Source organism: Eschrichtius robustus, chromosome 7, assembly GCF_028021215.1.
Source record: "Eschrichtius robustus isolate mEscRob2 chromosome 7, mEscRob2.pri, whole genome shotgun sequence".
Lineage (NCBI taxonomy): Eukaryota > Metazoa > Chordata > Mammalia > Artiodactyla > Eschrichtiidae > Eschrichtius > Eschrichtius robustus.
Genome location: NC_090830.1, coordinates 92,147,239 through 92,171,824, shown reverse-complemented (window position 1 = coordinate 92,171,824; position 24,586 = coordinate 92,147,239). Strand labels below are relative to the sequence as shown.

General features: G+C 36.0%; 1 protein-coding gene across 7 annotated transcripts in view; it reads right to left on the bottom strand.

Annotated features, from left to right (window-relative positions):
- ZFAND4 (zinc finger AN1-type containing 4) overlaps positions 1-24,586 on the bottom strand; it is an 80,107-nt gene that overhangs the window by 20,522 nt on the left and 34,999 nt on the right. For all 7 annotated transcript variants that reach the window (XM_068548076.1, XM_068548071.1, XM_068548078.1 and 4 more), the window contains 3 exons: positions 12,345-12,420; positions 11,350-11,417; positions 7,037-7,223 (listed from right to left, as the gene is read on the bottom strand). In XM_068548076.1, the coding sequence (XP_068404177.1) occupies positions 7,037-7,223; positions 11,350-11,417; positions 12,345-12,420 (331 nt within the window). The remainder of the gene's footprint in view (positions 1-7,036; positions 7,224-11,349; positions 11,418-12,344; positions 12,421-24,586) is intronic.

Below are 24,586 nucleotides of genomic sequence, written 5' to 3'. Positions count from 1 at the left end.
CCGTGCTCCACAAGAGAAGCCACCGCAATGAGAAGCCTGCGCACCGCAGTGAAGAGTAGCCCCTGCTCACCACAACTAGAGAAAGCCCGCAGGCAGCAATGAAGACCTAACGCAGCCAAAAATAAATTTAAAAAAATATATATTAGGCTTTGCTCATCTTCCTAGTCTTAGCACCTGGCACAATGCTCGGCACACATTTAACAAACGTTTGCTGAACTGAACGCAAACATAATTAAAATTTCATTCAGCTTTTTCAGTAATGGGAAAATTAAAATGGTACACAAGGTCAGCATATTTGGAGAATGACTGAAATTTTAAATTGAGCATAAGAAGCATGTGCACTAGTCACCGTGCCCAATTTACTGTATCTATGCTAAAGAAGTATGAGAATAAGACTTCCTGTTCTATATGGTTGTAAGAAATGGAAACAATTTAAGATAACCTTAATAGGGCATATTCCATAACACTTCTGAAGGACATACTACCACCACACAAAGGTAAAGCAGAGAGTGGATAGCCCCATTCCTAAACTTTACATGGTGAAACTGGTGACATTCTGAAATCATGGGTTAATTACATTGCACAGCAGCCACAGGTATCAGGAGGAAGAAGGGCAGAAATTGGTCTCCATAGCCAATTCAGTCCCTAGTGTTTGACTCGTGACTATCATTTCGATCTATTATAGATGCCTAGTATAATATGAAAATTGACACAATGGACACAACACTAAATTGACACTGCTACCATTTACTGAATGCCTACTCTGCCAGGCACTTTCCGCATTATTATTTCTAATCCTCACAAAAACTACATAAGATGATATTACATCCCATTTTATAAATGAGGAACCTGCAGTTGAGAGAGGTTAAATGATTTTGTTCAAGACCAGAGACCCAGTAAATGGTGCACCTAAGATTCAAATCCTCTGTCTGGTTCCAAAGTCTATTCTTGATACTACTTCCTATTGCTTCCCCAGGCACCAAACAATAGACCTTACTGCGTCATACTTATGTGTCCAAATTAAGTAACAGAATTTATAGTATGTGAAGGCTCTCATCTTGAACTTAACTATACCTGAAAAGGAAGGTTGAGGTGAAGATTTTTGCCAGTTCACCCTTGGAGTTGGAAGGAATGACTCAAGTATATTCTATTCTTGGTCACCTTATAATACTTTAACTTCAACTACTTCTCTGTTATGTCCTGTAGCATTTTAAATTTATCCATATTAAATACTAAAAGAGGTTTCTGACTCAACCTTCCTGTCATAAAAAACTGGTCCTTTACTATTTTCCCACAGAGACCAGTGTGTGTGTGTGTGTGTGTGTGTGTGTGTGTGTGTATTTGTACGTTAAAAAGTACAATCATGATAAATATTTCATGGGCTGCATTTTAGAGGATAAAAAAAATTTTTAAATTCACCTAATTTAAGGACTTCCCTGGTGGCACAGTGGTTAAGACTCTGCGCTCCCAATGCAGGGGGCCCAGGTTCAATCCCTGGTCAGGGGACTAAATCCCACATGCATGCCACAACTAAGAGTTCGCATGCCGCAACTAAGAGTTCACATGCCGCAACTAAGACTCAGTGCAACCAAATAAATAAATAAATAAACATTAAAAATATATATATATGTTAAAAAAAAATTCACCTAATTTTTTCAAAATACCACATTATTGTGTTTCCTCTCACAAAGCATAGATCAGTTAGAAGCCAATTCCAATTTTTTTCTAAATGGAAAAATGTAACTAGACCAGGATAACACAGTAATTTATAAACTTAATCCAAGAATATTTCTTTATTTTTAAACATTCTAAATATTTTCTTGAATGCCATATTTAACTTTTTCTAAATCTTTTAACCTAATAATAGGATTAAAGAATAAGAGATGGGCAAATGTAATATTTATTCCAACAAGAATATTATTCACCCTGAAGCCAACTCCTTATGTGACTTTCACAGATAAGTTAGCATTTAATTAAGTGTTGCAATGCCTCCTTTTATTTCTTCCCACTTAAAAAAGCAGTAAGGTAGCACAATTAACTAAAAAGATTTGAGGCTAAAAATGATGACTGGTACAAGATTTTGTATCAGAATGAATCAAATAATTCTGTTTCTTCTTAGAGCAAGAGTCAGCAAACTATGAACAAGGTCAAATTCAGTCCACCACTTTTTTTTTTCTTAATAAATTTATTTATTTTATTTATTTATTTTTGGCTGCGTAGGGTCCTTGTTGCTGCGCACAGGCTTTCTCTAGTTGCAGCGAGCGGGGGCTACTCTTCATTGTGGTGCGCGGGCTTCTCATTGCGGTGGCTTCTCTTGTTGTGGAGCACGGGCTCTGGGCGTACGCGCTTCAGTAGTTGTGGCTCGCGGGCTCAGTAGTTGTGGCTCGCGGGCTCTAGAGCGCAGTCTCAGTAGTTGTGGCGCACGGGCTTAGTTGCTCCACAGCATGTGGCACCTTCCCGGATCAGGGCTCGAACCCGTGTCCCCTGCATTGGCAGGCGGGTTCTTAACCACTGTACCACCAGGGAGGTCCCCACCACTTATTTCTGATTGGCCCACAAGCTAAGAATGGTTTTTACACTTTTAGATAGTCGAAAAAATCAAAATAATAATATTTCATAATGTGAAAATTATGTGAAATTCACATTTGTGTCCAATAAAGTTTTGCTGGAACACAGCCACACTCACTTGATCACATATTGCATGCACTGCATACTGCTCTTACGCTACAATGGCAGAGTTGAATAGATGCAGAAGAAATTGTATGTGGCTCTCTCATTGCTTTGTACTGTGGTTTAGCACACTATAAATCACAGTGGCACAGTCATAATCAACAACACTTTGACTGCCATGTGTGTCACTGTACAATGACATTTTATTACCAGTACGTACCCAACATGTCAAAATGAAGAGAAGAGTGGACTTCAAATGCTGCAGTTTTAAGACACAGTAGAGAGTGGATCATTTTGCTATCAACTAAATAGCAAAATATGGTGTTTATTATACAGTGACACTATAGCTATGCTAAAGAAAAACAACATATTTGGACATTATCAGACTAAGGACTCATCACAACATTCCCAACTTGCAGGAAAGCAATGGTCAGAAAAAGCAGAAAATTTAAAATGGAGTATCTCATCACAGTATAATTTCTTCACAAAAATAAATGAAAATAAGAGTGCAACCAAAAGAAGTTTCCGAGTGGCTTATTTACTAGCCAAACAAGGAAATGTTTACCAATTGTGAATTAATTAAGCCATATTTGATCACAGCAGTTGAAAAAATGTATCCAAAGAAAATAAACTTGTTTAAAGACTACATCTTTGGCAAGAACAATTTCTAGAAGAGTTGAAAACACTGGAAGCAACATCAATAGTTAATTAAAAAATCAGGCAAATGATTTGGAGTCATTTTCCTTGGCTTTTGATGAGTCAAGATAAGCTAGATACTATTCAGTTGTTTTTGCTTATTCAGGGTATCAAAACCAAATTTGAAGTGACTGAAGAACTAGCCCCCATGTATTGTCTGCATGAAACAACTACATTTAAGAATATTTTCAAAGAAGTTGCTAAAACACTAACAGTACAACTTGAAGTAAAATCTACAAGTGATGGAGCAAAAATATGTGTGGAACAGAAAAAAAAAGCTTTTTTGGACAAATTTACAAAGCTAATGAAATGTAAGGTGTTTAAAACCTATGGTTACTCATTGTGTTATTCATCAGCAGGTAATCCTGCAGTAAATATTTCAATCTTTCATGTATTACTGAACTAACAGTGTCAATGGTAGACTTCATTTGTCTCATGGACTTAACCATTAGTTCAATGGCTTGGCAGTAGCAGCTTTATTGTGATTTTTTTCAGCTCAGGGCTGACACTGAATTCTTCTGAATGAGAAGAACCACTCCCAACCGCTAATATCCAATGCAGAATGCCTTTGGAAATTAGTTTTTGCTGTGTACTTGATAATGTTCCTTAGTGAGTTCCACCTAAAATTACAAGGCAAAACAGTACTTACATGAGAAACTTACACTGCAGTAATGTCAAACTGACAACTAGCATTACTTGGAATCACATGTAATATCATGCTTTCAAAAGTTAAAAACAAAGCGAGATCTCCATTCCCACACAAATTTGCAGCAGACATACTTTCCAAACTGAAATTACACTCCCAGCAGCATTTTCATACCTCACTGCAAGTTAAAGAAAATCTGTGTATTTCAAAATCTATTTAAATGTGCAATTGAGAAGCTCCACCTATGTTCAATAGGAAGTGACTGATCTGCAACATAATGAAATGCTAAAGGCAAACAGCAAGGGAAGACTAACAGAATTCTATAAATGCCTTCCAAGTGATGAATATGCTCAATTAAAATCATATGCTCATGGACTGCTATCATTATTTGGCAAGTACCTATCTGTGTGAAATGAAATTTTCAAAGATAAAGTGCATAAAATCTCATTCCAGATCAATATTAACAAATGAACTTTTATAACTGATTCTGCAAATTTGATAGGCAACACTAGCTTTCAACCCCTTAACTAAACTATTACTTCCACACAAAAGAATTCCATTCTTCTCGTCAGTAGACCTGAATTACACACACACGCGCGCACACACACACACACACACACACACACTATTCTTATATTTTGAATTTTGTCTGTAAAAATTTTGTGAAAATTTGTTTTCTCTTGTTATATAAGTACTTACATGGTATCCTTAGTTTTATCTCTTGGCCTGGAAACCCTAAAATAGTTACTATCTAGCCCTTTACAGAAAAAGTTTGCCGTGCTCTATTGTGGAGTAAGAAAGCCTCTCCTAGAATAGGCAAGATAAGGTATGACCAGAAAAGGTTTTCTGCTCTGCTTCCTCATCCACCCTATCCCTTCTCCAATTCTGGTAAGTGAATAGAGAGGAAAAGAAAAATAAAAAATATCTTAAGAGGAACAATAATAATACAATTTTAACTGAAATCCATAACAACATTTCGATTATGTCTTAAACACAAATAGAAGTTGACTGGGGAAAAACTGGGGTAAAAGGAGTAAGTGATGTTTTAAGCAAAGGAAAAAAGATGTACAAAAACATGGCATAATTAAAAAGACCTGTAAAAATGATGATAACAGGTTTTGAAGGGCCTTCCATGTTAAGCTACGGAGCTTAGATTTTCTCCTTGAGGAAAGGAGAGCCAAAAGAGGACTTCCTAAGGAAGAAAACCAAAACAACAGCTAGCTAGCACATGGAGAGACTGGTATAAAGAAATTCTACTCATGGTCTAAGTGAGAGACCCTGGATTAAAGCTGCAGCCCTCACTGGTCCCTCTTCTCTACTTTTAGCCCATATGTTTAAGGCATGTTAGCAATGTTAACCAGAGCCTGACATGTAGAGTCAACAGTCAATGCCCATTTGTCACATCTGCTCTCTGGCCCCAAAGAATGAGTATAATCTCTCTTCCACATAACACTCTGAGGTGAGGCAGAATCCTAAAGGAATCCCCAGGATTCCCAATTCCTGGTGCTCACTCCCTGTATACTCTCCTAGCCTTGAGTTTGGGCATGACCTATGACTTGCTTCTATCCAACAGAATATGGCAAAAGTAAAGGGATTTTCAGATGTAACTTAGGCCCCAAATCAGTTGATTTTGAGTTAATCAAAAGAGAACTGAGGGAAGCTTCTACCCAATAGACAGTAAAAGAACCAGGGCCCTCAGTCATATGACTGTCAGGAAATGAATTATGCCAGCAAAGTGAATAAGCTTAAAAGTAGATTCTCTTCCCCAGTCAAGCCTCCAGGTAAGAGTACAACTTTGCCAACACCTTGACTGCAGCTTTGTGGGAACCTGAGCAGAGCACCTGGCTAAACCGTGCCGAGACTCCCAACGCATAGAAACTGATTTCCAGACTACAAGTTACTTTTTGTAGGAACGGTATTGCAACTAGGTTTTTATGCTGTGGAATTAAATTTAGTTACCCGTAATACCTTTCCTTCCTTTGTCTGCCTGTCCTACTCCTCTTTTAAGGTCACTTTTTCTCAGAGGTTGTCCCTAACTCCCTGCCTTTCAGGCAAAATGAAGGCCTTCTTATCTGCTTTTCCAGAGATGTTGATGTCTTTTTATAACAACTGCCAAAATTATATTATAGATACTATTTATAGCAGATTGCATGCTCCATGAAGGGAGGGAATATAATCTTTATAACCTAGTGCCTAGTGTAAAGACTGACTATAAAAGTTCAGTAAATTTTTAGTAAATGTGTTAAAGTGAAAGGAGGTAAAGAATCATAGTAAGGCAGAGTGCACAGAAACTTGAAGGTTACCTTGTCCAATTTACTAAGTGTTCTATTGCCTAGCTAAGTACCTTTAAGTTGTTTCCTTCTGATTTTAGAATATAACAACTCCTCTTCCTCTTTTCTTTTAAGGATTATATGTTTTGTTATTTTTTATTTATTTATTTATTTATTTGTGGGGGGCCTCGCTGTGCAGCTTGGGGGATCTTAGTTCCTCGACCAGGGACTGAATCCGGGCCCTTGGCAGTGAGAGTGCGGAGTCCTAACCACTGGACCGCCAGGGAATTTCCCCTCCTCCTTTTATACAGTAGGAAAACAAGACTAGAGAAGTAAAGAGATTTATCCATCTTTAAGCAGCAGAGTTAAACTTTGGAAAGAAAGAGCAACTTTAGGCTTAACCCTTTCTATTATGCCACGGTTGTATAATAACACACTATCATAACAAGACTCTATAATCTAGTAGGCATTTTAGACTTTCATAAAGTGACAGAAATAAATATTTTTTACGAAAAATCCTACTCCATAAAGAAATTTCAGTTTTAGAAATTACTCATATCAATCATACGAAGGACAATTTCAGAATTATATAATTGAGGTGGGGTGGGGGAAAAGGGGAGAATGAATAAAATTTAGTTAGTCTTGTGAATAAAATAAGATTATTTTGACAACACAAGGTAAACATAAGGTTTATGGGTGTATCATACAATGTTCTCCTTTTCTAAGTGAGACATGCAAATGAAAACCTATTTACCTTAAAGATTCAGATAATGGTGTTAAAGTGCCATCTCCCCTGTCTACTACACGAAAGAAATTCAATTGATCTCCTTCTCGGTATACCAGAAATGTAACTTGTTTGTTGCAGGAGGTCTTCTCCCAGACCTCATCTCGACTGGAATCCATGTACTCAGCCATCTCCCTAAGTGGATCTTCCATAGGAACTACAAATGGAAAAATTGATAAACAAGCTTTCAATTTATATCAAGTTTAATGCATCTTGGTACACTGTCAGGATATAAGGTGCTGAATTTGAACAACAATCCTATGCATACAATACATATATGTTACATTCTTCAAATAAGTTTCTGGTCTTTTTATAGTTAATACAGCATTTTCTATGTTGTATTAATATGAAAGAAATGAAATGATTATGTTGTTCTGTACAAAGACAGGGTTTAACCAAATACATGAGGTTTCTCCTATGTCACTGGAGAGTATATTTGTTGATTGTATGACACAATGATCTATAACTATTTTCACTTTACACCTTCCACTCCCTATATTTTCCAATATTGGTTCCAACAATCAATAATTAAAAAGCAATGTAAATTCCACTTACTTTAGATTAAAAAAACAAACACACACACAATTGGGGAACATATGTTAGAAATTAAAAGTGAATCCCTTTTTTTCTTTCTGGTTTTATATAAAGGCTGATTCTTCTTAGAATTGTTTCTTGACGTGAAGATAGGCAATTAAAAGTACACAGTAACCCAGAACACAAGGGGGGTCCCTTAGTGTGCTAAAACTGCTGTGTGTGTAATGATCAGCATGTTGTTTCTTGAAAGCATCCTCCCAGGACCCCACCTGTCCTGGTATGTATCTATGTGTCTAGTCAGAGCACGTGGCTCTAGCGGCCTGCCGCTGTGGTCAGGGTTGAATGACACCGCGCAGCCATCACTTCAACCCACTCTCCTCCACAGCAGCCACAGACAGATTCCACTCCTGTGGTGGGGACAAGCCTCAAGAGACTGCTAGCTCACAGCCTGAATGTTCTAAACGCCCCTGAACCTCAGATCAGGGAGTCTAAGCAATGGCTGAGGGAAAAAAAGTTCGCTCCCAAAGACGTTTTCATGTCAAGCTGCAGAAACATTTGTTCTTTCTTAAAAGAGGCAACAATTTCTCAAACTCTATAACTTTCATTCAAGTAGCTTATTTATTAACAGAATAACAGTGCTGAACTGTTATCTGAACCTGTCAAAGTTACAGCAATAATAAATATTAAACTCTGAAAGTAATGAGGTAAAAACATTGAAGATGTTCCCATATCCTAAATTCAATTCCACTACTAATAAAACACAAAAACTTCAGAAACATAATAAGATTTACCTTGTTTTACAAAAATAGTTGGATGTTTTGATAGACTCTTTCGTAGGTACAAGATGTGTAAATATTAAAGGACATTTTTAAAACAGGTTCTTGCCATTTTAAGTTTATGCTATATTTTCCACATTACATTAATAAGAAACAAAAACTATGCTACCACCATTACTAAAACCACATGAAAGTCTTGTTTAAACCAAGAGAGTGTGCCTTACTTAGGGAGGCACTGGCATTGAATATGTGTATGCACCTATGTATATGTATGCACACCCCTTTTCATAGTAGAAAAATCATTTAGATTTCATCAGGTGTAAAACATTATGTATATAGTTTAGGATAAAATTTAATTTTAGAAAGGAAAGCTTTTTTTTTTTTTTTTTTTGGCCATGCCACACAGCTTGCGGGATCTTAGTTCCCTGGCCAGGGATGGAACTTGTGCCTGCTGCAGTCAAAGTGCAGAGTCCTAAACACTAGACCACCAGGGAATTCCCAGGAAAGTATTTTCCATGTTGTTTTGATAATGGTTAATTCAAAAACAATTTTAAAAGCTAAATATTACTGGAGTTCACACAATAAAGATATTTTCTAAACCATAATTTTCAAGTAAGACTAAATACTGGGTTGGCCAAAAAGTTCGTTCGGCCTTTTCTGTGAAACGGACTTCTTGGCCAACCCAATAGCTAAAAAATAAAGTTTCTGAAATACATTATGGAGAATTTCTAGATCTGGGTACAGTTTTTCTTTTTCACAAAGTTTTCAGTGATGTAAGGTAGACAACAACTACACCTTCATTTTAAAAGTTGATACAATAAAGGCAAAATTATTAAGAACTTAGTCTAAAATATAAAAAAAAGACAAGTTCTAGGTACTGATTCTTCAATTTACAAACAAGGCACAGGAAGTTGTAAGGAAAAAAGTATTACAAAGCTTCAACTACCAAAGGGTAATGATGCCTTCCACTTTCATTTTGCTTTAAGTTAAAAAACTACATGTATTTTTAACTCAGAATCTGTGGTACTTATCCTCAAAAACATATTTTTTAGTCCTAGTAAGAAAAGTAGTTGCCTGATAAAACATTCTGTTTAAAGACAATACTATACACAAATAACAAACTTTGAAAAATATAATACAATGGAATTCACATGTCATTAAATTCGCATCTTATAACGGCTCAGTAAACACATTAGGGTTCTTCTACTACCCTCAGAATGGCTACTATAAACATCATTTAATGTTACGTGGGACAATTTCATAGGTCCAACTAATAGAAAGTCCCTGATATTATGAATCTAGTTAATCAGCTCTAACATTATTATCTTTGTTTTCTTCTAACTTATCCAAAACAGTTCAACAGCCAAAGTAACATATCTCACAAAATCCTCTTGAAATAGCTAGGAAATAGATGGTGATAACCCTATTTTCTAATCAAAATTATGAAGCATGGAGATGAAATCTGACTTGTGGAAGAAGTATAAGCCATGAGTGGAATCAGTACTCAACATTCAATTTTCTGGTCAGTGAAGGATCAAACAAATACAAAGGCCTTTCCCCAAATGAGGCCCACAGAGCAGGACTACTCTGAGAAATCTAAGCATGCCTCTACTTTGTGGGGATCCATCTGATATACCTGAATCAGGGACAAACGTGAACACTCCCGGTTCTTCCCATGTTTAGAACTTTCTTGTTAATCAAGTCTCTGCTCACATCATCATCTCCAAGGGTTCTTCCAAAACTGTCCTCCTAGTACCCTACTTCCACAGACACTGTCATGCTACCATATTCCCTCCATAGCACTTACAGCTGCTTGAAGTAACATCAGTTCTTCACATGTTTATTGTGCGCACTGCGATGAAGCAGGAACTTCTTCTCCCATGAAATACTGCACTGAACATCTAGTAGATGTTGAAAATGTGTTTGCTGAATGTCTCTCTCAGAGACCACCCACATTCTGAAAAAAGGCTTCAACAGGACTATGATAATGTCTATAAAACCCAAATGCATCACAAACCAGGCTAAGAGGTATCTTTGGAATTTCCTACAACAATCATTATCCCAGGAGTTGAAGACTCAGTGGATTAAAAAAGCAACAAGACCAGTAAAATAAATCTAAACACAATGATAACAATGTAATATTTGTACTATGCCATCCCACTGCCCTTCCCTATACTGGTGAGGTTTATATTTAAATCTCTTTGGACTGAATAAGGAATCATGAGATTTTCTGGAATATGAGCTCCTGCCTCTCATTTAGCCTTTAAAAAACAATGCTGAGGGCTTCCCTGGTGGCGCAGTGGTTGAGAATCTGCCTGCCAATGCAGGGGACACGGGTTCGAGCCCTGGTCTGGGAAGATCCCACATGCCGCGGAGCAACTGGGCCCATGAGCCACAATTACTGAGCCTGCGCTTCTGGAGCCTGTGCTCTGCAACAAGAGAAGCCGCGATAGTGAGAGGCCCGCGCACCGCGATGAAGAGTGGCCCCCCCGCTTGCCATAACTAGAGAAAGCCCTCGCACAGAAACGAAGACCCAACACAGCCATAAATTAATTAATTAATTAATTAATTAATAATAAAAATTTAAACTGTAGTTCATTCATTAAAAAAAAAAAAATGCTGAAGGACCTACTATATAGCACAGGGAACTATACTCAATATTTTGTAATAACCTACAAGGGAAAAGAATCTGAAATAAATATATATATTCATATATATGTATAACTGAATCACTTTGCTGTAAACCTGAAACTAACACAACATTGTAAATCAACTATACTTCAATAAAAATAGAATAAATTTTTAAAAAATAAAATAAAAAAAGAACAATGCTGGGAGAAACAATGAGGTTCTTCTAAGACCTAATAGCAGAAAGAGAACCTGAATAAAACCTGAGGCTATAAAAACATCACCTGGCTTGAAGATTATTATTGTCAAATTGCTTTAATATACATAATTTTAACATATGCCTACCTCTTCTAGTATTTATAGGTCCACCACGCATAGCCAAAACCAGCTTCAAGGTACAACCTTCTGAAATGCTGTGGATAATTAACACAAAAATAAACCACAATCATCAAAATACAATCAGTGTTAAATATACACATAATTATGTGCTGGTTCATCATAGTGCCTACTCTCTAAAAGATAAAAAAAAAGATATAGCAATGTGCATAAATATAAAATGTTAACTTATTTACTTGCATAAATAATGAAAACATGAAGTTCTCATAAGCCTTAAATATGACATGAATAAAAGTATGAAAAAGACCTCTGTGGTTTAGCCTCTTCATTTCACATGTCAGGCCCTAAGAAGAAAAGAAGCTTGTTCAAGACCCAAAGTGCTAGAAATATCAGATCTATTTAATAAAATAAAACAATAGAAAAATAACAAATCTACAAGATCTCCCAACTCCCAGTGTGCTCCCAGCTATTCCACATGGCCTCTGACCCTTTTTTTTTTAAGGAAAGAATGAAGAATTATGTGAGAGAAGGGAGAAAGACAAAAAAAGGTCAGATGGTGTATCCACAATCACTGATGCACACAGTGTCACTTAGTATCGCATTTGGAGGGCCTAAGAAAAATGAAAGACTCGGTGAAGAGCAATACTCTATTACCCAGTACTCTTGTGAAAATGGAAAGAAAAGGAAGGTAGCCAGATGGGAATGAGTCAATATTCAAAGAAAGGAGCAAAGAAGGCAAGATAAGAAGAGGAAGTCTAAAAAGGCAGGGGTAAATAGCTTGGCGTGAATAATGAAAAGGTAAAACAAAGAATCAGAGGACAAAGATCGGGTAGCATGGGTACTGAGCCAACACATCTTAAAGTTCAGGATTTACACTAAAATCTAGGGATAAAAACTATTCAGAAGAAGAAGAGACATGATTCAAGGATTCAGAAGAAAAACACTGGTATATGGAGTCATAATTCTGAGTGCCTATAAGATATCTGATATGCAGTTACACTCACTTGTAATCATTCAAGCAATAATCATCTTCAAGTTCCATGTTATTCCAAATTAAGTGCTGCTGACAGATGGGAATACCTTAGGGGAAGGTTATAAAAAAATTGGTTAAAAATTCAGTAGTATCTTGGAAGGAGTATGATACAAATCAATTTTATCAAAGAAATAATAATAAACACAATTCTAAATTGAATGCTAGATGTTTAAACTGTACAGAATCGTAGGTAAAAGGCGGGGCTAAAAGTAGATATGATCCAATCCACTCACTAGAAAAGAACAGTATGTTTCAGTAACTCTCTGGCCTTGAAACAAAGTATAAAATTAGGAAGCCCTTTAAAAAGATACCTTGAAATGAGCCCTGAAGAGTTTAAGATCTAACGTCTAGAAGACAGTTCTCAGTACTGCAAAGTACAGCCTTCATTCAGTTATATTCAGCATTAAAAGTGTATTATGAGTGGAGGGTGAGCAAAATGGGTGAAAGGGGTTAAAAATGTACAAACTCCCAGCTATAAAATAAGCAAGTCATGGGGATATAATGTACAACATGGAGACTATAGTTAATAACATTGTGTTGTATATCTGAAAGTTGCTAAAAGAGTAGATCTTAAAAGTTTTCATCATAAGAAAACAAAATTTTGTAACTATGTATGGTCATGGATGTTAACTATTAACTAGACTTACTGCATTGATCATTTTACAATACAGTAGTCCCTTGGTATCCGAGGGGTATTGGTTCCAGGTCCCCTGCAAATACCAAAATCCACGGATGCTCAAGTACCTTATACAAAATGACATAGTATTTATTTGCACATAACCTACACTCATCCTCCTGTATACTTTAAATCATCTCTAGATTACTTGTAATACTTAATACAAAGTAAACACTATGTAAATAGTTGCCAGCATGATGCAAATTCAAGTTTTGCTTTTTGGAACTTTCTGGAATTTTTTTCCCCAATAATTTCGACCTATAGTTGGTTAAATCCTCAGATGCAGAACCAGAGGATACATAGGGCCAACTTTATATACAAATATCAAATCATTATGTTGTACCCCAGAACTAATATGTCAATTATATCTAAATTTAAAAATATATGGAACATTTAATTTAGCTTATTTGCCCCTAAGATTTTGTATTCTAAAAGTCTGTTCCCAGAATAACATGTCCACAGGGAATAATGATTGTTTATATGTGAGTTTATTTAGTGATTCAGATAGCATCTTTCATATTCTTCCAAATGGAAAGGTCAATAATCCTCAAACAGGGCACAGAATGTAATTTCCCATAAAACATTAATATATTAGAAAATTCCTCCCACCCTAATGTTTGAATGTGATTATAGTCCATAACTGCATATTGACATACTTTTTTGCAGAGTCTGAACACTAATTAAAGAATAATTCAATCTTTAAAAAAAAGTATATTATGGGCAATTTTCAATGCTGAAAATTATGGTCTACAAGACAGTTTCTTTGCATCTCTGTGACGTTAAAGGAATGTTAAGGCAGATTCCATACTCCAGCATAAACTTTTTGTTTTTTGCAAACTGCACATTTGAATGCCCAAAGACTACTAGCCAGAGAGTGAACATTATCTACTCAATAGAACATTTAATGGCTACAGATACTGATGTTGATGAATATCTTTTTCAAATATCTCACATACTGCCTTCTCAAATTACTTTTGCTTGTGATACTATAAAATAAGTTGACTAGAATAATAGCAGTAAGTGCTATATGTGTTAGTGTTTATTATTATAAGCCAGGTACGGTTATAAATGCTTGACCTGTATTACCATAATTTAACTGCAACAACAATAATCTTGTGAAGCAGGCATCACCATTATGCTTATTTCACAGATGATAAAACTGAAGCACTAAGAGATTAAGTGACACCCAGAGAGTATGTATGTGGATTAGAAATGTAAAGCCCCAGCAGGCTAACTCCAGAGACTGCACTCAACCTTTATGCTAATCAGTCTCTAGAAAATCAGACTCCATAAAGCAAAAGTAGCTGTCTAGGTGTATGTTTAAGTAGTGTTGCCTGTTAGTAGACCTGAATGTCTACTAAACGTTCACCAAATGTTCCAAAAGATCATCATGGAATACAGCCCACATGGGCTGAGGAGGTGGATATACATATATCTCCCAAATGGGAACAGTTCACTTTTTTTGCTTCCAGTTATAAAAGAATACCAGTAAGGAAAGGCTTTTAACCTAGAAATTATTTCACATTAAAAGTATTTTAATATTAAGAAATTTTTAATATTGCTCTGGTCATATTTTCAATCAAAATTACAGGATTTCACCAGGATAACTAAATAAAGCAATTTGGGTAGGTTAATACCATTATTTACATTCAACCAACATTGTACAGTATTATTGCATTAAAAAAAAAAAAACTTTAGAACTGGATTAAAGACAACATAACAACACTGCTTAGATTAACTCCTGTAATCACTTTTAATAGACTTAGCTATCAGTTAGCAGGCTAAAACAATAGAAGGTTGATAGGCAAACAGGGTGGCAAGAATCATCCAAGACTGAGCTGTGGTCCTGATGGCCACCTGAGTTGCTGGATGACCTTGAGGAAGTCATCACCTCTGTGAGCCTTAGCATCCTCACTTGCACAATAAAAAAGACTAGGGTTCTTTCTACCATGAATACTTTTGGAATCTCAAATATACAAAGCAAGTCAACTTTCCTTTAAGATAGGGTTGCCAGATTTAGCAAATAGAAATCTGGTAACCCTATTTAAGGGTGGTCCTTTGCCTTTAAACCTCAATGCTAATTTCTTACAACTACATCCAGAAAAATTAATTCCTATTAAACAAACATGTCTTCCCAAAGGACATATTATGTATATACAGATTTTTCTATTCAGTGTTTTTAAAACTTTTTACAAATTCAAATATTTATTATAAAAATAACGACTTATGAAAAAAGACAACACAGAAATATACAAAAGAAAATTAAAACTACATGTAATCCTAAGTCCAGTAAAATCTATTTTCAATATTTGGGGTACATTTTCTTTAAAAACTTATTTTTTTAATAAAATGGGAACATTCTTTGAGCTGTTTTATAAACTGTTTTCACTTAATATATTGTATACATCTTTCACATCAATAAGTGAAAATATACATTGTATGCAATGACTGAACGGTGCTCCAATATATGTTTCTGTCATAATTTATTTACCCAGTCCCCTACTAAGATATATTTTCAGCTATCCAATTTTTTACTATTACAAAAAAGGCATGATAAGTGATATATGAGTGTACGTGTATTTGCGAATATACGTGTGTGTGTGTGTGTGTGTGTGTGTGTGTGTGTGTGTGTGTGTTGTCTGTGTATCTTAGTCTGCCTGGGCTGCCATAACAAAAACACCACAGACTGGGTGGCTTAAACAACAGAAATTTATTTTTTCACAGTTCTGGAGGCTGGGAAGTCCAAGATCAAAGCACCAGTTTCATTCTGAGACCTCTTCTCTTAGCTTATAGGCGGCCAACATTTTCCTGTGTGCTCACATCATTTTTTCTTTATGAATGTGCACAGAAAAAAGAAGAATTCCCAGGTGTCTCTTCTTCAAAGGGCACTTACAACCTCATCTAACCCTAATAATGACTCAAACATGTTTCCTGTGTCGTTTGTAGAATTTTCATACAGATACATGTATGTTTGAGACCATGTTCATATCTACATTTAGAAAATAAAACAGAATCAATAGGACTTATGGATAATTAAAGACAATGGTGGGCCATAGTTCCCATCTCCCAATATTTCCTCCAAAACAATACAGAACAATAAGAAGGGAAATGAATCTACACAGAAACTATACCCTCAGCCCTCATAACTTGAAGATAGAGAATGTCTAAACTTCAAAATAACTGGAAATAAAAAGGGGCAATTGCTCTATCCTAGTGTGGGAAATCTCATGCTCCTGCCCCTGCAGGGCTGATCAAGAAAAACTTTGGAGAAGTTTGGAGAGGGAAGGTAGTTCAGTATACAAGTTCAATATAAAACCGTGACAAGGAAGAAGGCAGTTCTAAGTCTCAAAAGTCTACAAAAAGGACTCAGACCAGAATACTGACTACAAGTAATGGACTTTAAAGCCAAGCAATCTGAAGGAACTTCTGCAGGAGGCAAAAAGCAAAAGAGGAAGAGCATCCGTAGTAATTAATTGTTAAGCGGGAAAAGGAACAAGGAGTAAAAACTTAAGAGTCCTGCAAGACAAAAGATAACCACAAAATTGGAGGAATCACGAGTGCCCCACTCCCCACCATCACCACAAAACAGACATAAAACATATGTGAAAATATCTGGACATTACTAAACTGGCATAGCACCATTAAACAGAATCTGTAAAACACCCGAACACCACAAAAATCAACAGGAGAAAAAAAAATAACAAACCCATAGAGAGTTAATAGTAAAAATTAAAAAACAGAATTCCACACCTATCAACCAAGGCAAATTTTACCCAGAAAAATAACCACGAAGCAAAAGAAAACTATAAGGTCACACCCTAAACAGAGTTAAACATACTCAAGCATTTGAAGTATTCAACAGTCTGAATCAGAAATTCAAAAATTAAGAACAGAAAATGTCCAAAAAGGTGGGGGGGGGGGCGATGAAAAAGACTGCTGACTGAACTCAGAAAAGAAATGGAGGAAAAAGACAAAATTACCACAAAAATAAAGAATAAACTTCAAGATACCAAGAGATAATATACTCAACCACATACTCAGTAAAGGACAAGCCAGGAAAACAAGCAAGAGTATGAAAATGACATAAAGAAAGAAGTAAGAAGGGTTAGAGTGAAAGTAGCAGAAATGGAAGACAGGCCAAGAATAATATTAATATTATCAAAGCCCCTAAAAAATAAAATAGTGGAACAGAACTAATACTTAGAAATATAATCCTGGAAAACTTCCAGAAATCGAAGACCTGAATCTACACATTGAAAGGACCCGCTAGGTACCTGGGAAAATTAACCCAGAACTATTGTGCCCAAGACATATCTGAGTAATAAAACTATTTTATTTCAATGACGAAGATAAAATCCCCAACAGTTACCTGAAAAAAAAAATCAAATAACTTATAAGGCAAAATAATTAGACCAGGCTCAACAACAAGAAAACAAATAATCTGATTTTTAAATGTCTTTTGAATAGACGTTTCTCCAAAGAAGACATACAGATGGCCAATAAGCATATGAAAAGATGGTCAACATCACTAATCATCAGGGAAATGCAAATCAAAACCACCATAAGATACCACAACCAAGAGGTTGCCCACTATCAAACTCAGAAAATAACAAGTGTTGGTGAGGATGTAGAGCAACTGGAACACTGTGCCCTATTGGTGGGAATATAAAACTGTGCAGCCACAACGGAAAACAGCATGAAGTCTCCTCAAAACATTAAAAATAGAATTACCATATGATCCAGTAATTCTACTTCTGGGTATTTATTCAAAAGAAATCAGGATCTGGAAGAGATGTTCATTACATGTTCATTACAGCTTTATTCATAATAGCCAAGAAATGGAAGTAACCTAAAATATTTATTGACAGATGAATGGATAAAGAAAATGTGTCATAAACATATAATGGAGTATTATTCAACCTTAAAAAAGAAGGAAATCCTGCCACATGCTACAACATGAATGAACCTTGAAGACACTATGCTAAGTGAAATAAACCAGAAAAGGAGAGAAGGTGGCGATCCTGATTACCAAAGTAGGATTCACAACCCAAAACATCAAATGTGACAATGAGGGATATTTTTTAATGTTAAAGTTCATAATGAAGATGTAACACTTATGGATATTCTTATGTATCAAATAACACAAGTAACCACCTTTATAAAACAAAAACTATAGAAGATGCAGAGGGACATAAAGAAAAACACAATAATAAGAGACATTAATATACCTTTTAGTACAAGACAGATCAAGCATGAAAAAACACATAAAGAGATAGGCCAACTGAACAAAATAATCAGTGAGACATGTTTATTGTTCCTAGATGATAATAATACACATACTCAAGAGTCCACGGCACACACACAAAAACTGATCATATATTAGTTCAAAAAGAAAACGATGCTTTCCATAAAATGGAAATATTACAAACAACACTCTTTGCAATGTAATAACACTAAAGACTACTAAAAAAAACAAAAAAATAAAGGCAATTAATAAATCAAAATCCTAGTTTTTAAAAAACGTTGACAAAGTAGACAAACTACAAGCTAAATGTATTAAAAGGAAAAAAAGGGAAGGGAATCACAAATATACAAAAATAAGAAATAGCAAGGGGATAACTTCCTAGGGAACAATAGATTAACAAAATTGATGCCATGAAAGTTAGAAAGCTTGAACAGATCAATTTCCGTAGAAGAACTAGAGAATGCTGTTCAGGAATCCCCCACCACACACACACACACACACACAATAAAAAGCACCAAGCCAAACGGATTTACAGGAATTTATGAAACCTTTAAAGACAAAATAAACCCTATGATCTACATATTTTTCCACAGCACTGAAAAGGAATAAAAACATCTTAATTTCTTAAAATAAATGAAAATATCCTAATTTCTTTTAATAAGTAAGGATAGGACTTCCCTGGTGGCGCAGTGGTTAAGAATCTGCCTGCCAATGCAGAGGACACGGGTTCGAGCCCTGGTCCGGGAAGATCCCACATGCCGCAGAGCAACTAAGCCCATGCGCCACAACTACTGAGCCTGCGCTCTAGAGCCCGCGTGCCACAACTACTGAAGCCCGCAAACCTAGAGCCCATGCTCCACAACAAGAGAAGCCACTGCAATGAGAAGCCCACGCACCGCAACGAAGAGTAGCCCCCGCTCGCCGCAACTAGAGAAATCCTGTGCACAGCAACGAAGACCCAATGCAGCCAAAAATAAGTAAATAAATTTTTTAAAAAAAGGATAGCATCAACTCCTAAACCTAATAAAGACATTACAAAAAATGAAAACTACAGACCAATATCATTCACTCAAACTGATATAAAAATCTAAATACAGGCAAACAGAATCCTCTAGTACACCAAGAATTTGCTGTAACCAAGTGGGATGTATTCCAGGATTGTAGATTGGTTCAATACTAAGAAATCTATTATTAGTAGTATTATTATCCAACACATTAACAGTTCTAAGGAAAAAAAAAATCTCCATAGGTGCTAAGAAAATCTTTGACAAAATTCAACATCCATTCATGATATTTAAAAAGTCTCAAGAAAACAGGAATTGAGAGATATTCTCTTAACATGTTAAAATACTACTAGGCTTAAAGACAGTATCTTATTTTATGAGGAAATACTAGAAACATTATCCAGTAAGATCAGGAACAAGGCAAGATGTCCACCAACTCTGCCACTATTTGACATAGTTAAGAGAGGTATTAGTCAATTTAATTAGACAAGAGAAAGCAATTAAAGGCCAAAGAATGGTTAAAGAAGTAGTGAAACTATCTCTATTGCAGATGATATGACAAATATACCTGAAAAACCCTGGAGAATTTATGAGAAGACCAAAAGAAAGACAATTTAGTAAATTAGCAGTATATAAAATTAACATACAAATATCCATAGCCTTCAAATAAGCAAGCAATAAACCATTATAGGATACACCAGTAGAGAAAAATTCATTTATAATAACAATAAATATTTAAATATTATTAACTACTGTACTTAGAAATATACCTAACAAGAAACGTGCAAACCTCTACAAAGAAAATTTTAAAACACTCCTAAAAGATGTAAAAGTGGATGAACAAAACCAAAAAACAACTCTGTTTTTGGATAGAATGATTCAACATTATAAGATGTTTGTTCTACTTATGTTAATTTATAAATTTAATGCCATCACTCTAAAAATACTAATCTTTTTAAAAGAGTGAGACAAGGCAATAAGGTTAAATCAAATATGCAAAAATAGCTAGCAAAACACCAAAAAAGAGAATTGATGAGTACTAGCCCTACCAGACATGAAAAACATACTATTAAAGCCTCTATAATTACAAGTATGATACTGACATATAAAAAGTCCAGAAATAGACAGATGATAAAGGTGGGATCTCAAACTACTGAGCCAAAAACGGACTTTAAAAATAAACAGTGCAGGAATAAATGGGTAGTCACTTGGGAAAAGATAAAATTAGACTCATACCTAGTGCCATACATAAGAATAAACTCCAAATGGATTAAAGATCTAAACGTGAAAAAATGAAGCTAAGTACTAAAAGAAAACATGGATGAATTCATCTTTAACTCTGGTGCAAAAAATGGCTTATTCTAACTATGACTCAAAATGCAGAGACAATAAAATTGATAAATTTCCTTTTTTAAAAAAAATTTTTTACATGAGAAAAAAATTTTAATTGCATAAGAAAGAAACCACTATGGACAAAGTCAAAAGATAACCCACAGGTCAGGAGAAAATACGTGTAACATATACCAGAGACAAAAGACTAATATCCCTAACATATAATGACCTCTTAAAAATTGAGACAAAGACCAAAAACCCAATAGAAAAATAAGCAAAGACATGAACAAGCATTCCAAAAGAAAGATGGAAAAATAGCCCTTAAACAAATGAATAAATTGTTCCAATTCACTCATAATAAAATAGCAAATTAAAACAACACATTAGGACTTCCCTGGTGGCACAGTGGTTAAGAATCTGCCTGCCAATGCAGGGGACACGGGTTCAATCCCTGGTCCGGGACGATCCCACGTGCTGCAGAGGAACTAAGCCCGTGCACCACAACTACTGAGCCTGTGCTCTAAAGTCTGCAAGCCACAACTACTGAGCAACGTGCCACAATTACTTAAGTCCTTGCTCCTAGAGCCCGTGCTCCACAACAAGAGAAGCCACCGCAATGAGAAGCCCTCGCACCACACGGAAGAGTAGCCCCTGCTCACCGCAGCTAGAGAAAGCCCAATGCAACGAAGCAACAAGCAAGGAAGACCCAATGCACCCAAATAAATAAATACATTTAAAAAAACAACATATTACATTGGTAAAAATTTTAAAGTATTACAACACTTTTGTTGGGAGGTCATGGGTGTACATATGTTGCAGTGGGAATACAAACTGGTTCAACCATCTGAAGTGAAATTTGATGGTACCTAACAAAACTACATATGCACTTAAACCTTTTGGCCCAGCAATAACAATTTTAGTACTCTACCTTGAAGATATGCCTACAACATACAAAAATATATATGCACAAGGTTATCCACTGTTGCACCATGTAAATATATGCAAAATACTGGAAACAACCTAAGTGCCATATACAAAAAAGTGGTTGAATAAACTATGATACATTTTTTTCACACAATGGAATACTATAAAAATGAAAAGAAAAAAATATGAAAACTGCATGAGAAAGTTCTCTATGAACTGATTTAGAGTGACATCCAGGATATATTATTAAGTATAAAAAGCAAAATACAAAAGACTATAGTATGCTACTATTCATGTTAGAAAGAAGAGGATATATGAAAATATACATGTATCTGCCCATTTGTGCAAAATAAAAACAGGGAGGATAAATCAGAAACTAATGAGGGCTTCCCTGGTGGTGCAGTGGTTAAGAATCCACCTGCCAATGCAGGGGACATGGGTTCGAGCCCTGGTCTGGGAAGATCCCACATGCCATGGAGCAAATAAACCTGTGGGCCACAATTACTGAGCCTGAGCTTTAGAGCCAGCAAGCCACAACTACTGAGCCCACGTGCCACAACCACTGAAGCCCGTGTGCCTAGAGTCTGTGCTCTGCAACAAAGAGAAGCCACCACAATGAGAAGCCTGAGCACCGCAACGAAGAGTAGTCCCCGCTCGCTGCAACTAGAGAAAGCCCGTGCGCAGCAACGAAGACCCAACGCAGCCAAAAATAAATAAATAAAAATAAATTTATAAAAAAAAAAAAAGAAAGAAACTAATGAGATTGGTTACCCAACAGGGGATGGGTTGGATGGTGTAGAAAGAATGTGGGAAAGGGAACAAGTAGTAGGAATGAAGGGTAGCAACTTCTAAAATTTTTATATAGCTCTGACACTGGGAATCACGTTGATGTTTCACATCAACTCACCCCCACTACCACCAAATAAACAATTAAAATCATTCAGGATATGGGGAAACTTCAAAACAGAATATAAAGACTAACACATGAATATAATTATATTACAAATGAAGGTGTGGGGAAGAAAAAACTAGGTAACTTTAGAAAACAGTAGTTTGCCTATACGATAGGCAAAGAACAAAAAGAAATGCACACAAACATTATACTCTAGTTAGTAAATTTGTTTCTTAGAGATCCATGGGTTAGTGATTCTAAATTAATTTATGTATATAGTTTATGTATATGTATAAGTTTGAGCAAATAAGTAGATGTGCTATGGATAATGTGAACTAAGTTTCTCACTGTGCGAGAAAATGGGAAAATAGGGAAAGGAAAAGGCTAAATTGAGCACTGTGATGATAAATTGGAATTGGAGATATCTGTATGAATTCATGGTTTTTAACATATATCAATTTAGATAGATACAGAAGTGTGGGTATATGAGTGTAAATACACATATTCCCTATCTCTGCCCATTATGAGGCCTAGAAGAAATGACACCCCAATAGCAAGGAGTACACTTAGCACCTGGATCTTGGTTTCTAAATACCACGGCAATAAAAGTAACCTTAGAGAAACAGCTGATGTGAACACTGTGGCAGAGAAAGTACAAGATGAACCTGGAATATCTTGTGGTGCCAGGGAAGGCAAGAATATGCCTAAAAAATGATGGTGGCATTTCAAAAGGAAATATGAACCAATTTGAAGGTACTCCTGATAGTCAAATTTGGGACAATCTCAGCAATACAATAACAATAGTAATAGATTATAACCCATAGAGTAAATATTCATGAGTCCATTCTGATATAAATAATTCGGAAAAGGGATAATCAGAAATAAATGACAGCACTTCCTTATAGTAAAATGCCAATAAATGCAGACAGAATATAAAAGAAACAGAAAAATCATCATTAGTCAAATACTATGGTAACAACTGTTACTGACAAGCCTATCAACGGGTGCTAAAATTACTGACCAAAATAATAAGAAAAAATAGAATGTTTGCATAGTGTCAAGGTAGCTCCTCACATCACAAGATATTAATTACAAAGATAAAAATAGTAACTTTACAGTGTAGAAATCTGGCTGATACCAACTTAGTCATGCAGTCAAAGTCACCAATTAATTCCATTTGCTAAATCCAATGGCCAATTCTCAATTCTTGTCCTACGCAGTCTATCGAGCATCTGATCACTTCCTTCTCCTGGAAAACATTTTATTCACAAGATGACTAACACATTCTCTTGGTTTTGTTATTACCTCTTTGGCCACTACCTCTAAACCTCCTTGGCTGGTCAGTCTCAACTTCCTGGCCTCTTAATTTTGGAGTACCCTTGGATCTCTTCTCTCCAAACCTGCTTCTGCTCCAGAAGTACCCATCACAATTAACAGCAACTCCATTCATCCAAGTTGCTCAGGTCAAATACCAAGGAGTACCCCCAACACCCCCAAACCAATACCCCCAACACCCCCCCAAATACCCCCAACACCTCTCTTTCTCTCACACCCTACCATTCAATCTGTCAGCAAGTCTTGCTGGCTCTATGACATCCAAACATCCAAATAGAAATATTTATCTTTCCAACTACCATTCTATAGTCCAACACAGCACATTTCTCACCTGTGTTTGTGCAAAAGCCTCTACCTCTGCTTCCCCTTTCTCTCTCTGACTATCCTCAGCACACCAGCAAGAATGACCCTCTTAAAATATAGTCAAAACTTCTGATCCCCAGGCAAGCATGTAAGGAGCTTGGAAGTCACCCCTGAATCCTAACAAGTAAAACCTGAACAAACTAAAAAGTCAACAACTCTTCGTGAATCCATCAAAGAAATGAGGTCACAGGGCAAATCACTACCCACAATATTGGAGAGACAGACAAGTGAATATAGAAAATCACAACAAACCAGAGCAGAAACCTCTACCTGGAACCAGTGGGTAGGAAAACCTAACCTATAATTGATGAACTACAGGAGTCTCAGTATGGACAAATCTGAGAGCTAAAAATTCCAGGGAACCTACTCATAGGGCCTCCCACACACACTTTGTGAATTTTACCTCCAGGAGCTTGACCAGTTCTCACAGTGAATATCAGAG